Raw genomic sequence first — 15,256 nt, 5'->3', positions numbered from 1 at the left:
AGTAGAGAACATCGACGATAAAGTTTGCAACTTTTGGTCGCTGATAAAAAAGCCCTGCCTGTACCGGAAGTAGCAGACGATATGCTATAGGGAAGATGCTGTGAGAGGCGGGTGGGACCTGATATTCAGCTGGGAATGACTAAAACAGTAAATAAACACAATACATATATATACTCTGTTAGCCACAACACAACCAGGCTTATATTTAATATGCCACAAATTAATCCCGCATAACAAACACCTCCCCCCTCCCGTCCATATAACCCGCCAATACAACTCAAACACCTGCACAACACACTCAATCCCACAGCCCAAAGTACATAATATCTAATAATAATATCTATAATATCTGCTTACTTTCTCTTTTAACATGTTCTATCTACACTTCTGTTAAAATGTAATAACCACTTGTTCTGTTGTTTGGATGCTATACATTAGTTTTGGATGATACCACAAATTTAGGTATCAATCCGATACCAAGTAGGTACAGGATCATACATTGGTCATATTCAAAGTCCTCCTGTGTCCAGGGACATATTTCCTGAGTTTATAAACATATTATAAATAAAATAAAAAAAACTAAGAAGATTTTGTGATGCTAAATAATATCGATGTAATCATAGTAGTATCAACTAGATACGCTCCTGTGCTTGGTATCATTACAGTATGACAAGACGTGTGTGTGACAAAAACACACACACTTTCACTTTCGGTTTCTTTAGACTGTACCCAAAAAAGACAAAGAGGGGCGTAACAGAAAATGCAAGTAACTCATACCTATACTGAAGTCTAGCTTGAATTGTGTTATAATGGAGAGTAAATAAGAACATTAACAATAAGATTAATTATTCTAATACAATAAGAAGTTCACAAAAGAACCACACCGATAGCCCGCTTATAAATGTGTTTAAACAGAGTTAAAATGTTAGATGAGTCACAATCAACAGCAAACACGAGGATACTTTTTCCTTTCATGGCAGCAGGCGAGCATGTGTCCTCACTTAGTAAAACTTGACAGTAATTTGCATCAAATGATGGCGAGTGATTGTTCTGCACTCGTGGGCCTTTTACTCGCTTGCTTCACCCAATTTGAACCTGCTGCACGCCATCTTCTCCCTAACGTTAATTAAAAATGTAATCGTGTATGTATGGATGCTGTGGCAATGTAGTGTCGGTCCTTGCTTATATAAATGTTTCACACGCTGACTCAGCAACACTTGGATTGTGGCACAAAGTCTTCAACAATAACTTTGTCCCACTCTTCAACCAAAACAAATCATTTCTCTGTCCATCAATCCATCTTTGACGTACGTATACTCCTGTTGTAGCTCGCTATGATATATACGCGCGGTGGGTAAGCGCGGAGATGTCCTAAAATTGTGTTTTTTAAAATCAAAATCAATCATAGAATTATTTGTTTTATTCATTATTGTAATAAACAATAATTGTAATTTCAATGTGTATTGATTTAAGACATCTAGCTAACTATTCATCTTGTAGCTGTCAATCCTTCTATTTTTTTCTTTTGTCTATTACCTATCCGTCCCATTCATCTATCTGTCCTTCCGTTCATTAGCCCTGTTGTTGCTAGTTAGCCATTAGCCCTGTTGTTGTTAGTTAGCCATTAGCCCTGTTGTTGCTAGTTGCCAGCTATCCATTAGCCCTGTTGTTGCCAGTTATCCATATAGCACTCTAGTTGCCAGCTAGCCATTAGCCCTGTTGTTGCTAGTTAGCCATTAGCCCTGTTGTTGGCAGTTATCCATATAGCGTTCTAGTTTACAGCTAGCCATTACCGCTGTAGTTGCTAGCTAGCCATTAGCGCTCTTCGTCCTATGCATCTATTTGTCCGTCCGTCTTTCAAGCCATCCTTCTTTCTGTCTTCATCCTAGTTGCCAGCTAGCATTAGTGCTCTTGTTGCCAGCTACCCATTAGCCCTGTTGTTGCCAGTTATCCATATAGCGCTGTAGTTGCCAGCTAGCCATTAGTGCGCTGTTTGTTCGCTAGCCATTAGCGCTCATTGGTGCTCAAGTTGCCAGCTGACAAATGACACGCAATTTGCCAGCTTGCGATTAGCTCTGTTATTGCCAGCTAGCCATGAGCAGTTTAGTTGCCATTTATCTATTAGCGCTGTAGTTTCCAGCTAGCCATTAGCGCGCTGTTTGCCAGCTAGCCATTAGCGCTCTCCGTCCTATGCAACTTATTTGTCCGTCCGTCTTTCAAGCCATCCTTCTTTCTTTCCTCATCCTAGTTGCCAGCTATCCATTAGCCCTGTTGTTGCCAGTTATCCATACAGCACTCTAGTTGCCAGCTAGCCATTAGCGCCCCATTTGCCAGCTAGCCATTAGCGCTCATTGGTGCTCAAGTTGCCAGCTGACAAATAACGTGCTATTTGCCAGCTCGCGATTAGCTCTGTTATTGCCAGCTAGCCATGAGCAGTGTAGTTGCCATTTATCCATTAGCGCTGTAGTTTCCAACGAGCCATTAGCGCGCTGTTTGCCAGCTAGCCATTAGCGCTCTCTGTCCTATGCATCTATTTGTCCGTCCGTCTTTCAAGCCATCCTTCTTTTTTTCCTCATCCTAGTTGCCAGCTATACATTAGCCCTGTTGTTGCCAGTTATCCATATAGCACTCTAGTTGCCAGCTAGCCATTAGCGCTGTAGTTGCCAGCTAGCCATTAGCGTGCTGTTTGCCAGATAGCCATTAGCGCTCTAGTTGCCTGTTAGCCATTAGCGCTCATTGGTGCTCAAGTTGCCAGCTGACAAATAACGTGCTATTTGCCAGCTCGCGATTAGCTCTGTTATTGCCAGCTAACCATGAGCAGTTTAGTTGCCATTTTTCCATTAGCGCTGTAGTTGCCAGCTAACCATGAGCAGTTTAGTTGCCATTTTTCCATTAGCGCTGTAGTTGCCAGCTAACCATGAGCAGTTTAGTTGCCATTTATCCATTAGCGCTGTAGTTGTCAGCTAACCATGAGCAGTTTAGTTGCCATTTATCCATTACGCTGTAGTTGCCCGCTAGCCTATAGCGGGCTATTTGCCAGTGTAACCCTAATATTTGGTCTCTCACCAACTTCGACGGCTGTGGGTTAAAGGCGGGTTACAGTTGAGTTGTTCAGAAGATCGTTTTGTTGTCTTCCTTGCAAAAGTACCACAAAGGCAGGACAAGCTTGACTCCACTTTATTTTACACACATACAGCCACCTCTTCTCGTCTCCCGTTCTCTCTTTCTTTTTCTCTCTATCTCCTCCACCGTTCGTTCCCTATTCGGGCACACGGAAACAATAGATAGGAACCAAATGCGGAACCGTATAAAATAAAATAAATTACAATACAACAAACTGTTACTTGAGAATAACGGTAATGTGACTCAATAATATGTAAATAATAATTCCTGCCTAACAAATTACTTTCCATACCTAAATAAAAATAACATACCAAATCAAATGTTGCACCAGCTAACGATTATCACGCTAATTGCCAGCGAGCCATCAGAGCGCTATTTGCCAGCTAGCGATTATCACACTAGTTGCTTGCTAGAGCTTAGCGCTTTACTTGCCAGCTTAGCCTTCTAGTTGCTAGCTAGCTAGCTAGCACTTAGCATTCTAGTTGCCAGCTAGCAATTAGTGCTTTAGTTGCCAGCGAGCAATTAGCGCTTTAGTTGCCACCTAGCAATTAGCGCTTTAGTTGCAAGCTAACTATTAGCGGCACTATATTGTTATTATTTGAATATCTTAGTATTGCACAGTAACAAGGTACCTTTCGGGCCAGTTTGAATTACACACAATTAGGTAGGGGTGTAACGGTACACAAACATTTCGGTTCGGTATGTATTTTCGGTACAGTAAGAAAACAACAATATATACATTTTTTGGTTATTTATTTACCAAATTTGGAAACAATGGCTTTATCTTTTTAACATTGGGAACACTATAATAATTCTACCCACGTTAATCAACATTAAACTGCTTCAAGTTGTTGCTCAGATTAAATAAAATGACACAACTTTTCTTCTACATATAAAAAGTGCAACATTAAACAGTTTCAAGTCAACTCATCATGCTTATTTTATTACAGCATTTGGGAAGCCTGTAGTTGATTTTTATTATTAAATGTTATATTTTTATCAACATGTGATAGCAGGGACCCTGCCATTCAAAACTAGGCTGCTGCATTACTAATGATTAATGTAACTATAGCTGAAAAAATAGTACAATAGCAATAGGAGAGACTATTTATCCGTGAACACCATGGAGTTCATGGTGTTCAGGCTTTATGATGCAGTTACATTATTATATCAACTCTCAGAGACAGAAACTCTTCATTTAACATAATGTCCTTTTTTGCTGCTTCAACGCAGCTCAATCAACACAGAAAATGGTAAAGTGAAATAACAGACAGACAGGGCTTTGCTGTCCGTAACACACACACACACACACACACACACACCGCAAAATGAGCTAACGTTACGCTAAAAGCTAATTAGCCTTCACCTCAAACCAGGACTGCGAGCGAGCTGAGCCGCCTTTTATATTTCTAGAAGGTCAACGGGCTCATAGTGATGTTACTCGTAGTTGACTGGGAGTTGTTTATTATAATTTGGGGAGAGTCCGCTGCCTGATGCTTACCTGCTAAACGCTAAGCACTGACTACATGCGCTCTGAATACGCACTGCTGATTGGCTGTTACCGCTCTGTTTGTAACCAATCAGATGGTTGTGTGGGTGGGACAATGCTTGGTGCTGTGTAGAGTACTGACAAGAGACGGAGACAGAAGGAAGCGGAGGCGGCTACTTAATATGTTCATGTGGAAACTCGTTCGGTACATCTCCGAAGAACCGAAACCCCCATATCGAAACGGTTCAATACAGATACACGTACCGTTACACCCCTACAATTAGGGATGATGTTCGAAAACCGGTTCTCATGATTTTTCGATAAGAAAAGAACCGATTCCATGGATTCGAATCCCTTTTTGAGAACCGGTTCCCGTTATCAAAGCACTATACTGGTTACTGGGGTTCAATCCCCACCTTCTACCATCCTAGTCACGTCCGTTGTGTCCTTGGGCAAGACACTTCACCCCTTGCTCCTGATGGCTGCTGGTTAGCGCCTTGCATGGCAGCTCCCGCCATCAGTGTGTGAATGTGTGTGTGAATGGGTGAATGTGGTAATACTGTCAAAGCGCTTTGAGTATCTTGAAGGTAGAAAAGCGCTATACAAGTATAACCCATTTATCATTTATTTATTTATACCAGGGGTCGGCAACCTTTACCACTCAAAGAGCCATTTTGACCCGTTTCACAAAATAAAGAAAACAATGGGAGCCACAAAACTCTTTTGAAATTTAAAATGAAATAACACTGCATACAAAGTTTTTTTTGTGCTTTGTGTTATGTATAAACCAGGGGTCTCAGACACGCGGCCTGCACCTTAATATGAACATGTAATGTTCAATCAATCAATCAATGTTTATTTATATAGCCCTAAATCACAAGTGTCTCAAAGGGCTGCACAAGCCACAACGACATCCTCGGTACAAAGCCCACATAAGGGCAAGGAAAAACTCACCCCAGTGGGACGTCGATGTGAATGACTATGAGAAACCTTGGAGAGGACCGCATATGTGGGTAACCCCCCCCCCCCCCCCCCCCCCCTCTAGGGGAGACCGAATGCAATGAATGTCGAGTGGGTCTGACATAATATTGTGAGAGTCTAGTCCATAGTGGATCCAACATAATAGTAAGAGTCCAGTCCATAGTGGGGCCAGCAGGACACCATCCCGAGCGGAGACGGGTCAGCAGCGCAGAGATGTTCCCAGCCGATGCACAGGCGAGCGGTCCACCCCGGGTCCCGACTCTGGACAGCCAGCACTTCATCCATGGCCACCGGACCTGTGCCCCCCGCACTCCACAAGGAAGAGGGGAGCAGAGGAGAAAAGAAAAGAAATGGCAGATCAACTGGTCTAAAGGGGGGTCTATTTAAAGGCTAGAGTACCGTATTTTCCGCACTATAAGGCGCACCGGATTATTAGCCGCACCTTCTATGAATTACATATTTCATAATTTTGTCCACCAATAAGCCGCCCCGGACTATAAGCCGCGCCTACGCTGCGCTAAAGTGAATGTCAAAAAAACGCTGCGCTAAAGTGAATGTCAAAAAAACAGTCAGATAGTTCAGTCAAACTTTAATAATATATTGAAAACCAGCGTTCTAACAACTCTGTCCCAAAATGTACGCAAATGTGCAATCACAAACATAGTAAAATTCAAAATGGTGTAGAGCAATAAATAGCAACATAATGTTGCTCGAACGTTAATGTCACAACACACAAAATAAACATAGCGCTCACCTTCTGAAGTTATTCTTCATTCGTAAATCCTTCGAATTCTTCGTCTTCGGTGTCCGAATTGAAAAGTTGCGCAAGCGTGGGATCCAAAAATGGCCGGCTCCGCCTCGTCGAAGTCATCGGATTCAGTGTCGCTGTTGTTGTGCAGCAGTTCTGTGAATCCTGCCTTCCGGAAAGCTCGGACCACAGTTGTGACCGAAACTATCTGCCCAGGCATTTACGATCCACTGGCAGATGTTGGCGTATGTCGACCGGCGCTATCTGCCCGTCTTAGTGAAGGTGTGTTCGCCTTCGGAGCTGTGTGAAAAAAGCCACCCGGCCTCTTCGCGTAAACTTCCCTTAACCACTCGCTCATCTTTTCTTCATCCATCCATCCCTTCGAGTTAGCTTTTATGATGACGCCGGCTGGAAAGGTCTCTTTTGGCAAGGTCTTCCTTTTGAATATCACCATGGGTGGAAGTTAGCATGGCAAGCTAGAACCACAGTGAAGGATGACTTCTCATTCCCTGTGGTGCGAATATTCACCGTACGTGCTCCCGTTCCACAGTGCGGTTCACAGGAATATCAGTTGCTGTGAAATACGGTAGTAATCCGTGTGCGGATGGAGAGATTGCGTCTTTTTATGAACCGGATCCTTGTCGCGTAGTAGGAGCCATTTTGTGGTCTTTACAGATGTAAACAGGAAATGAAACGTACGGTGATATCCGCGCGTTTTTTCTTCTTCTTCCGGGGGCGGGTGAAGCGCTTCCTGTTCTATGGGGGCGGGTGCTTTCCTTGGCGGTTGCTTGCGTAGAAGAAGAAGCGCTTCCTGTTCTACCGGGAAAAAAGATGGCGGCTGTTTACCGAAGTTGCGAGACCGAAACTTTATGAAAATGAATCGTAATAAAGCGCACCGGGTTATAAGGCGCACTGTCAGCTTTTGAGAAAAATTGTGGTTTTTAGGTGCGCCTTATAGTGCGGAAAATACGGTACAAATGAGTTTTAAGATGGGACTTAAATGCTTCTACTGAGGTAGCATCTCTAATTGTTACCGGGAGGGCATTCCATAGTACTGGAGCCCGAATAGAAAACGCTCTATAGCCCGCAGACTTTTTTTCGGCTCTGGGAATCACTAATAAGCCGGAGTTCTTTGAACGCAGATTTCTTGCCGGGACATATGGTACAATACAATCGACAAGATAGGACGGAGCTAGACCGTGTAGTATTTTATACGTAAGTAGTAAAACCTTAAAGTCACATCTTAAGTGCACAGGAAGCCAGTGCAGGTGAGCCAGTATAGGCGTAATATGATCAAACTTTCTTGTTCTTGTCAAAAGTCTAGCAGCCGCATTTTGTACCAATTGTAATCTTTTAATGCTAGACATAGGGAGACCCGAAAATAATACGTTACAGTAGTCGAGACGAGACGTAACGAACGCATGAATAATGATCTCAGTGTCGCTAGTGGATAAAATAGAACGAATTTTAGCGATATTACGGAGATGAAAGAAGGCCGTTTTAGTAACACTCTTAATGTGTGATTCAAACGAGAGAGTTGGGTCGAAGATAATACCCAGATTCTTTACTGATTCGCCTTGTGTAATTGTTTGGTTGTCAAATGTTAAGATGGTATTATTAAATAAATTATGTTAGTGCGGCCTGCAAGTTTTATATGAATGCCGCTTGACAGCATCACACTTGCCAACCCTCCCAATTTTTCCGGGAGACTCCCGAATTTCAGAGCAACTTTTCTCTCGAATGTCTGCTGATTTTCACCCAAACAACCATAATAAGGGCGTGCTATGATGACACTGCCTTTAGCGCTCTCTACAAACTGTACAAACAGCTTGCCAGCGCAGTCACATGTTGTATGCGGCTTCTGCAGACACACATAAGTGACTGCAAGGCATACTTGTTCAACAGCCATACGCGTCACACTGAGGGTGCCCGTTTAAACAACTTTAACACTCTTACTAATATGCGCCACACTGTGAACCCACACCAAACAAGAATGACAAACACATTTCGGGAGAACATCCGCACCGTAACACAACATGCTTTCCTAACTCTTCCGGGCTACATTATACCCCCCCCGCCCCCTCCATGGGATTCTGGGTATTTTTCTGTTGTGGTACAGTGCGGATGTTCTCCCGAAATGTGTTTGTCATTCTTGTTTGGTGTGGGTTCACAGTGTGGCGCATATTAGTAAGAGTTTTGAAGTTGTTTATATCACAACCCACAGTGTAACCTGTATGGCTGTTGACCAAGTATGCATTGCAGTCACTTATGTGTGTAAACAGAGGCCGCATAGTACATGTGACCGGGCCGGCACGCAGATAGCATGGTGTAAAAGCGGACGCGACGACATGTTGTAGAGGACGTTAAAGGCAGTGCCAAATCGGAGAATGTTTGCCCCGGGAGTTTTCCGGGGGAGGCACTGAAATCCGGAAACCTCCCGGAAAAATCGGGGGGGGCGGCAAGTATGCAGCCGCATTAGTGTGATCAAAGAGCCGCATGCGGCTCCGAAGCCGCGGGTTGCCGACCCCTGCACTATACCGTATTTTCGCGACCATAGGGCGCACCGTATTAAAATGCGCCGTGTCAGTTACAGGTGCTATTTCTGTATTTAACGCATAAATAAGGCGCAGCGTATTTTTGGGCGCAGGCATGGTTAAACATACGCTAGCTTAAAACATACGCTACCTTAAAACATACGCTACCATGCATAGACGCCGTTTTAAAAAGGCAGCAGGAGCAAAGCTGAGTTGGGTTGTACTTTATTGAAGTATTTATCAATGTACTCATATAATTTTTGATCAATCCTCATCCACAAATCCATCAAAGTCCTCATCTTCTGTGTCCGAAATGAACAGCTGGGCAAGTTCTCCATCAAACACGCCAGATTCCCTCTCGTCATTTTCAAAGTGAGTCTCGTTGCCGTGGGGCTCCTCGGAAAAGATGCCGGCTTTTGCGAAAGCTGGAACAACAGTGCAAGCAGACACGTTAGCTCAAGCATCCACGATCCATTCACAAATTGTGGCGTGACTCGCCCGACGCTGCCTCCCTCTTCTGTCATCCATCACTTCCATGACGCTCACAACTTCACTGTGAACGTCCTGTTTACACCCATGTCCAGCGGTTGGAGTTCCTTCGTCATGCCTTAATGATGACTCCAGGTGGAAAATGTTTCTTTCGGCAGCGTCTTCCCCTTGAAAATCACCATAGGTGGCAGTTTCTGTCCATTAGCATAGCAAGCTAGCACAACAGTAAAAGCCGACTTCTCTTGCCCCGTTGTGTGTATCGATTCTCTACCGTGTTGGTCCCCTTCTTCTCCACAGTGTGCTTCACCGGGATGTCGAAAGTGAGCGGCACCTCGTCCATGTTGGTGATGTGTTTGTCAGCAATTTTTTTTATTTACAACGCACATAGCAGCACTATATGCTCACTGGGGGCGTGCCTTTAGCATCCTCTCTCACCTGAAACCTTCACCCTTTAACGTCCGCATGCTGTCCTCAGTCACGTCCGCTTTTCCTCCATATAAACAGTGTGCCGGCCCAGTCACAAAACATCTACGGCTTTTGGAACTCACAACAACCTATCTGGATTCGATAAGGAATCGGTTCGATAAGAGGATTTGATAATGGCATCGACATCGATAATTTCTTAACGAATATCATCCCTACACACAATTAAACATCTCTCCATCAGTTTGGGGGTCATTGGCCTTAGGACATGTTAAAGACCCCTAATCTACAGTGTATACCTATTATTTATCCTTCCATCTAGTTATCTTTAGCTGTCTCAGTCCATACATGTCTAATTGGGTTATTGGTATTTTCGGTCTCCTTCAGGACAACTGAGCTGCATCGCCTTCCCCAGTCACGAAGAAGAGTTCCTACGCAACACCGTGGGCGCTGCCCCGTACATCCTGGTGCTGGGCCAGAACTGCACGGCTCGCTATCAGCTGCTTAACGGCCTGCTGGGAGAGAGACTGCTCCCGCTGGGGCCCGAGGCCGGCGAGGCTTGCGGAGGCATCCAGGGCACTGCGTGCAAGAGGCGCAAGCTGTGTTTCACCCACGGAAGGCAGACGCGGCTCAGCCTGGCGCTGCCCGGTCAGTACGAACTGGTGCACCAGCTGGCGGCCAACCGCGGCCGCTGGGACACGGTGCCCCGGGAGGACCTGGAGATCCACGAAGAGTGCGAGGACCCGGCGCACAGGCTGGCAGAGCTGGAGATCACCCTGCATCATCCTCTACTTCAGGTAGCGTTCCTCACACAATGCCTTTTATTTATCCAAGAGTGAGGCTTCCGACAGCCTAAGTTTGCTGTGCGGAATCTTTGGAATTTTGCAAATGTATGAAACTCAAACATGTGTTTGATGTTTGAACAGTTGATAAATTGCAGAGATATGTTTTTATACATGTTATTGTACCAGTTTGTACCCTTGGAATATCCCAGCTGACTTTGGGTGAGATGTGTGGTACACCCTGGACTAGGGGTGTGAATTGATAAGATTTTTGCGTTTCTGATTCCACTTTCGATTTTGCTGAAGAATTTGGTTCCTTATTTGTTCTCTTGTCGATTATTTATAAAATAAATTTGAACTTAAAAGTGGATTAGCATCAATTTTGTTTAGTTTAGAGGTAACATGACCTTAAAAAGCTTACAGTGAGGTTTTAAGAGGCACATAACATAGAAAAAAAAATCACTTTTGAAAATAAATACAATAAATAAATATTCTTCTGTAGAATTGTAGAATGTGAATTGGAGCTAGTATTGCCCGCCTCGTAGCCAGTCAGAATCTATCTCTCGTCTTGCTTATCTAAATGAGAAGACATTAATTTAAATGTAACGAATAATAGTGCTACCATGATATGCTGTGAGTTAGTACCTGTTGTATTTACGAAAGATAACATGCTAGCGTTACTGCTGCTGGGATAAGTTTAGCGCAGTTAAAAAACGTGACTTTCTTTTTTTAGTAACCGCCTGCTGTATGTTCACATGTTTTAGCATATTGCCCGTATGTCCTCTCTTGGAAGAAATAGCAATCTTGCAATTATTACAAGTAGCGCTGCTGCAATCTTTTCTTGTAAAATGTAACTTTAGAGCATTTTTTCCGCCCAACTGCCGGCATTTTCATGTTGGATGTCACTACGCACGTTGCGTAATGACGTCATTCTTTACTACTGGCATCATTAAGGCAGTCGTTTGAAAAATTGGCAAGCGATTCCAAGAATTGATACACTGCGAACCGTTTTTTAACAAGAACCGGTTTTACCCTCGACTGGCGATATAGACGATATACCATATAAATGATAGCAACTTTTTAGAGCTTTTAATAACGTCCAGATTCAGACTAGACGAGAGCTGTCCTACTGTATCTAAGTCTGTAAGTCCTGGTTTGGAATTCATGTTTTAGTCACGCGCGCCACAAGGGTAACCGGAAGTGAAGGGAGAAATTTCTGATCATTGACATAACATGATGTGTCCAGGAGTAGTTTGGAGTAAAATTTCATATTCAATCATTTGACATGGATAGTGTTCTGTGTGTAGGGCGCGGCAATGTTGAAAGAACATTTCGGATCAGATGATTTGTGTTACGTTGTTGTCTTGGGTTGTAGCGGATTCAGGTGTGAATGACCAAAGATTGTATATTGAGAGAGAAGATGATCTACCGCATTGTGATGTACAACACACACAATGTCCCACACAATGTATATATTCTGTCAGTCCTATCATATTCTTCTTATCACTGATAAAAAATACAGAGGACATGACGTCGGTGTCCTCAATGGTAGTTACGGCCACGGACCGAATGCCTTCTCCAAGTCCACAAAGCCGAGAGTATAGAACTCATCCACAGTTCTACGACCAGGATGAAAACCACCAATAATGGATATAAATAAGTTAACTGTATCGGTTAGCATATGTTTACAGTTAGCTATTGTTCTTGAGAAGCAAGATTTTATATGTGTCGCAGGCCTCGAATTTTAACTGTTTAAGGTCAAGGCAAGTGTTGCCTTAAAGGAGAGCTCATATTTTAGGGCACCAAGGCAAGTTGGAAGGGCACCAGGGCAAACATTATTTTATTTTGAGGCAGGGGCTCCAAAGCGCATATATATCCATCCATCCATCCATCCATTTTCCTACTGCTTATTCCCTTCGGGGTCACGGGGGGCGCTGGAGCCTATCTCAGCTACAATCGGGCGGAAGGCGGGGTACACCCTGAACAAGTCGCCATCTCATTGCAGGGCCAACACAGATAGACAGACAACATTCACACTCACATTCACACACAAGGGCCAATTTAGTGTTGCCAATCAACCTATCCCCAGGTGCATGTCTTTGGAGGTGGGAAGAAGCCGGAGTACCCGGAGGGAACCCACGCAGTCATGGGGAGAACATGCAAACTCCACACAGAAAAATCCCGAGGCCGGGATTGAACTCACAACTACTCAGGACCTTCGTATTGTGAGGCAGACGCACTAACCCCTCTTCCTCCGTGCTGCCCGCATATATATATGTATCGAAACAATTACGTTACAATTGTCCATTATAGGGATGTCACGGCGTGAACATTTCTTATCACGGTTATTGTGACCAAAATTATCACGGTTATTATTATCACGGTAATTTTAAATGTGCTCAAAATGTTCAAAAACGATTTATACTGAAATGCTTTAGCCATTATTTTTTAAAACACACATTCAAAATGTATGTATGTACCTCAAGTAGAAAGCTGAATGTGCATATGTAACCAACACAAGCATGATAAACAAAGTAATATGGCAGAAACAAAATAATACTATAAATAAATAAAAATAAATGTGAAAAATTTGCAAGATAGCACCTTATGGATGTAAGACGTAACTGCACTTTTTGTCCATATAGATACAAATAGTGTTAATATATGAGGTCAAGTCTTATACCTAGGACTGCACGATTATGGACAAAAATAATAATTAACATTATTTTTATCAATATTGAAATTACGATTATTAATCATGACTATTCACTATGTTTGGTAAAACAGTGTTGGGGTGTGAACACGACGCCAACATGTAATTTGTAATATCTAATAAAAATGCTCTACATTCTGGATCTATATATTTAAAGACAAATATTTGTGTTTTTGTTCATTAATAGTATCAGTGTGGCAGATTTTTTTTCTAATTTCATAATTTAATAAAACTTTTTTTATAATGCCTTTATTTCTAGTTTTACATTTTCATTGAGAGAGGTATTTTTTAAGTTATGTACATTTACCGGTACATGAACTAATGTGTGTACATGTACATGTTGTATCGGGACAGATCCATTAAGAGTCACTTTGAGTAGAAATCGGTCGTATAGGAATTAACTATACACCATAAAACATTAACAAAATGCTATGTCACGTGAATGGTTATTAAAGTAATTACTTTGTGGAATGAAAAAAAAACAAGTAATGTAAGAAAAACATGGTGTTTACTTTTTGATATCAATATAAAACACAAAGCAGTTTGGCTAATAAAGATTAAGTCAAATAAACAAGCTTTGTTCTTCAACAACAACCATGTACTTCAGTGCAACAGTTTGGCCAACAAAAATAAAGAGGAGTGATACCTCTCACATGTAACATACAATCTTTGTGCCTCACGGACAACTCAGCCAGCGATCAATTCGATGAGATGACAAAACTTTAGAGCTAGTATTTATGTTATTGGAACACTAACAAAGTTAGCAGTTAAATAAAGGACGAGTGAACATCCCAGTGAACAAACTACAAACTTCATAAACAAGTTGTGACAACGTTCCCGACACATCGCCTGCAGCATGCTAGCTCTCAGTCCCAGCAGCTGACGGAAGGATGCCAGCTGCACATTAAAAATGAAGCTGCAACATCAAATATTGTTCTCCTCCTTTCGCTCTTAATCGCACACCGAGACTCCACAGAAGTATAAGCGATTGAAACAAAGCGGTCGGCTCCGTTAGTTCGGAGGGAACATTTTCAAAACAAAGTCCATGGAGTCGACTTCATGTTTCCCGAACCGAACGGCTCTGCGGCGCTTCAGTATTCAGGAAGTAAGCAGTTGCCTAAAATGCATTACTAAATGACGGCTTTTCGGTAAATAAAAATTTAAACGGTGTTACTAACCGTCTGGAATTTTACCGCTATCTGTCATTATACCGTTTATCGTTACATCCCTACTCCATTAACAAGTAAAAAGTCAAGGGCGGTCACGGCATGTTGTTGCCGTAAATGTTGGCCAATTGTTAGGCCATTACTGCAAATCACAAGGGCGGTCGCGGTAAATGCCGCGGTTAAATTCGAGCCCTGGTGTCGGTATCGGCTTGAAGAAAAATATTGTTGAAAATGTTTAATGTCATTACTGATTGTTTGCAGCCTCTGTACATTTAACTTTAAAGTATTTTATGTCTCAGCTGCCAAATGGATTACTGAACAGCGCAAATTATTCCCAGCGTCCTTAACGAATGTTTTTGTTTGAGCAATACACTCTTTTGCTTTTTTTTTTTTTTTTCATAAAATGTGGGGAAAACATGAGAAATTACCTGGTTTTACAACCAAGTCCAATCAATGCGGAAAATCCTAATTACTTGCAGCAAGCTGATATTTAGGATGGTCAAAGGATTATTTTTTTTGGCTTCGAAAATGAGCTTTTTTATCCAACTCCAGGACACCAGACCCCGGCATTGCCTCGGGGCCGCCCCCTCACCCAACCCCCTTACGTAATGCTGCTAGTCTGGTGCGATTCACATGACCAGATCATGTTGGAAAAAAAATATCTCAAACCCCTTTGCTATGATGACGTTGCCACGGTTATAACTGAATCCTTAGATTCCTGGAAAAAATACAGTTATGCAGCCGAGGAGCTAATAAAAAGGTCCAATAATTGTTTTTGTTTGTTTGCGAGTTAGTGTGTGGTTATTTG

General features: G+C 42.7%; 1 protein-coding gene across 1 annotated transcript in view; it reads left to right on the top strand.

Annotated features, from left to right (window-relative positions):
• The window catches only part of dstyk (dual serine/threonine and tyrosine protein kinase), an 84,355-nt gene that overhangs the window by 10,004 nt on the left and 59,095 nt on the right, over positions 1-15,256 (top strand). Inside the window, exon 2 of the mRNA XM_061932250.2 lies at positions 10,175-10,584. Coding sequence (XP_061788234.2) covers positions 10,175-10,584 — 410 coding nt within the window. The remainder of the gene's footprint in view (positions 1-10,174; positions 10,585-15,256) is intronic.

Source organism: Nerophis lumbriciformis, linkage group LG38 (assembly GCF_033978685.3).
Source record: "Nerophis lumbriciformis linkage group LG38, RoL_Nlum_v2.1, whole genome shotgun sequence".
In the NCBI taxonomy this organism is placed as follows: Eukaryota; Metazoa; Chordata; class Actinopteri; order Syngnathiformes; family Syngnathidae; genus Nerophis; species Nerophis lumbriciformis.
The sequence above is the reverse complement of the archived record's forward strand: the minus strand, read 5'-3'. Positions and strand labels throughout refer to the sequence as shown.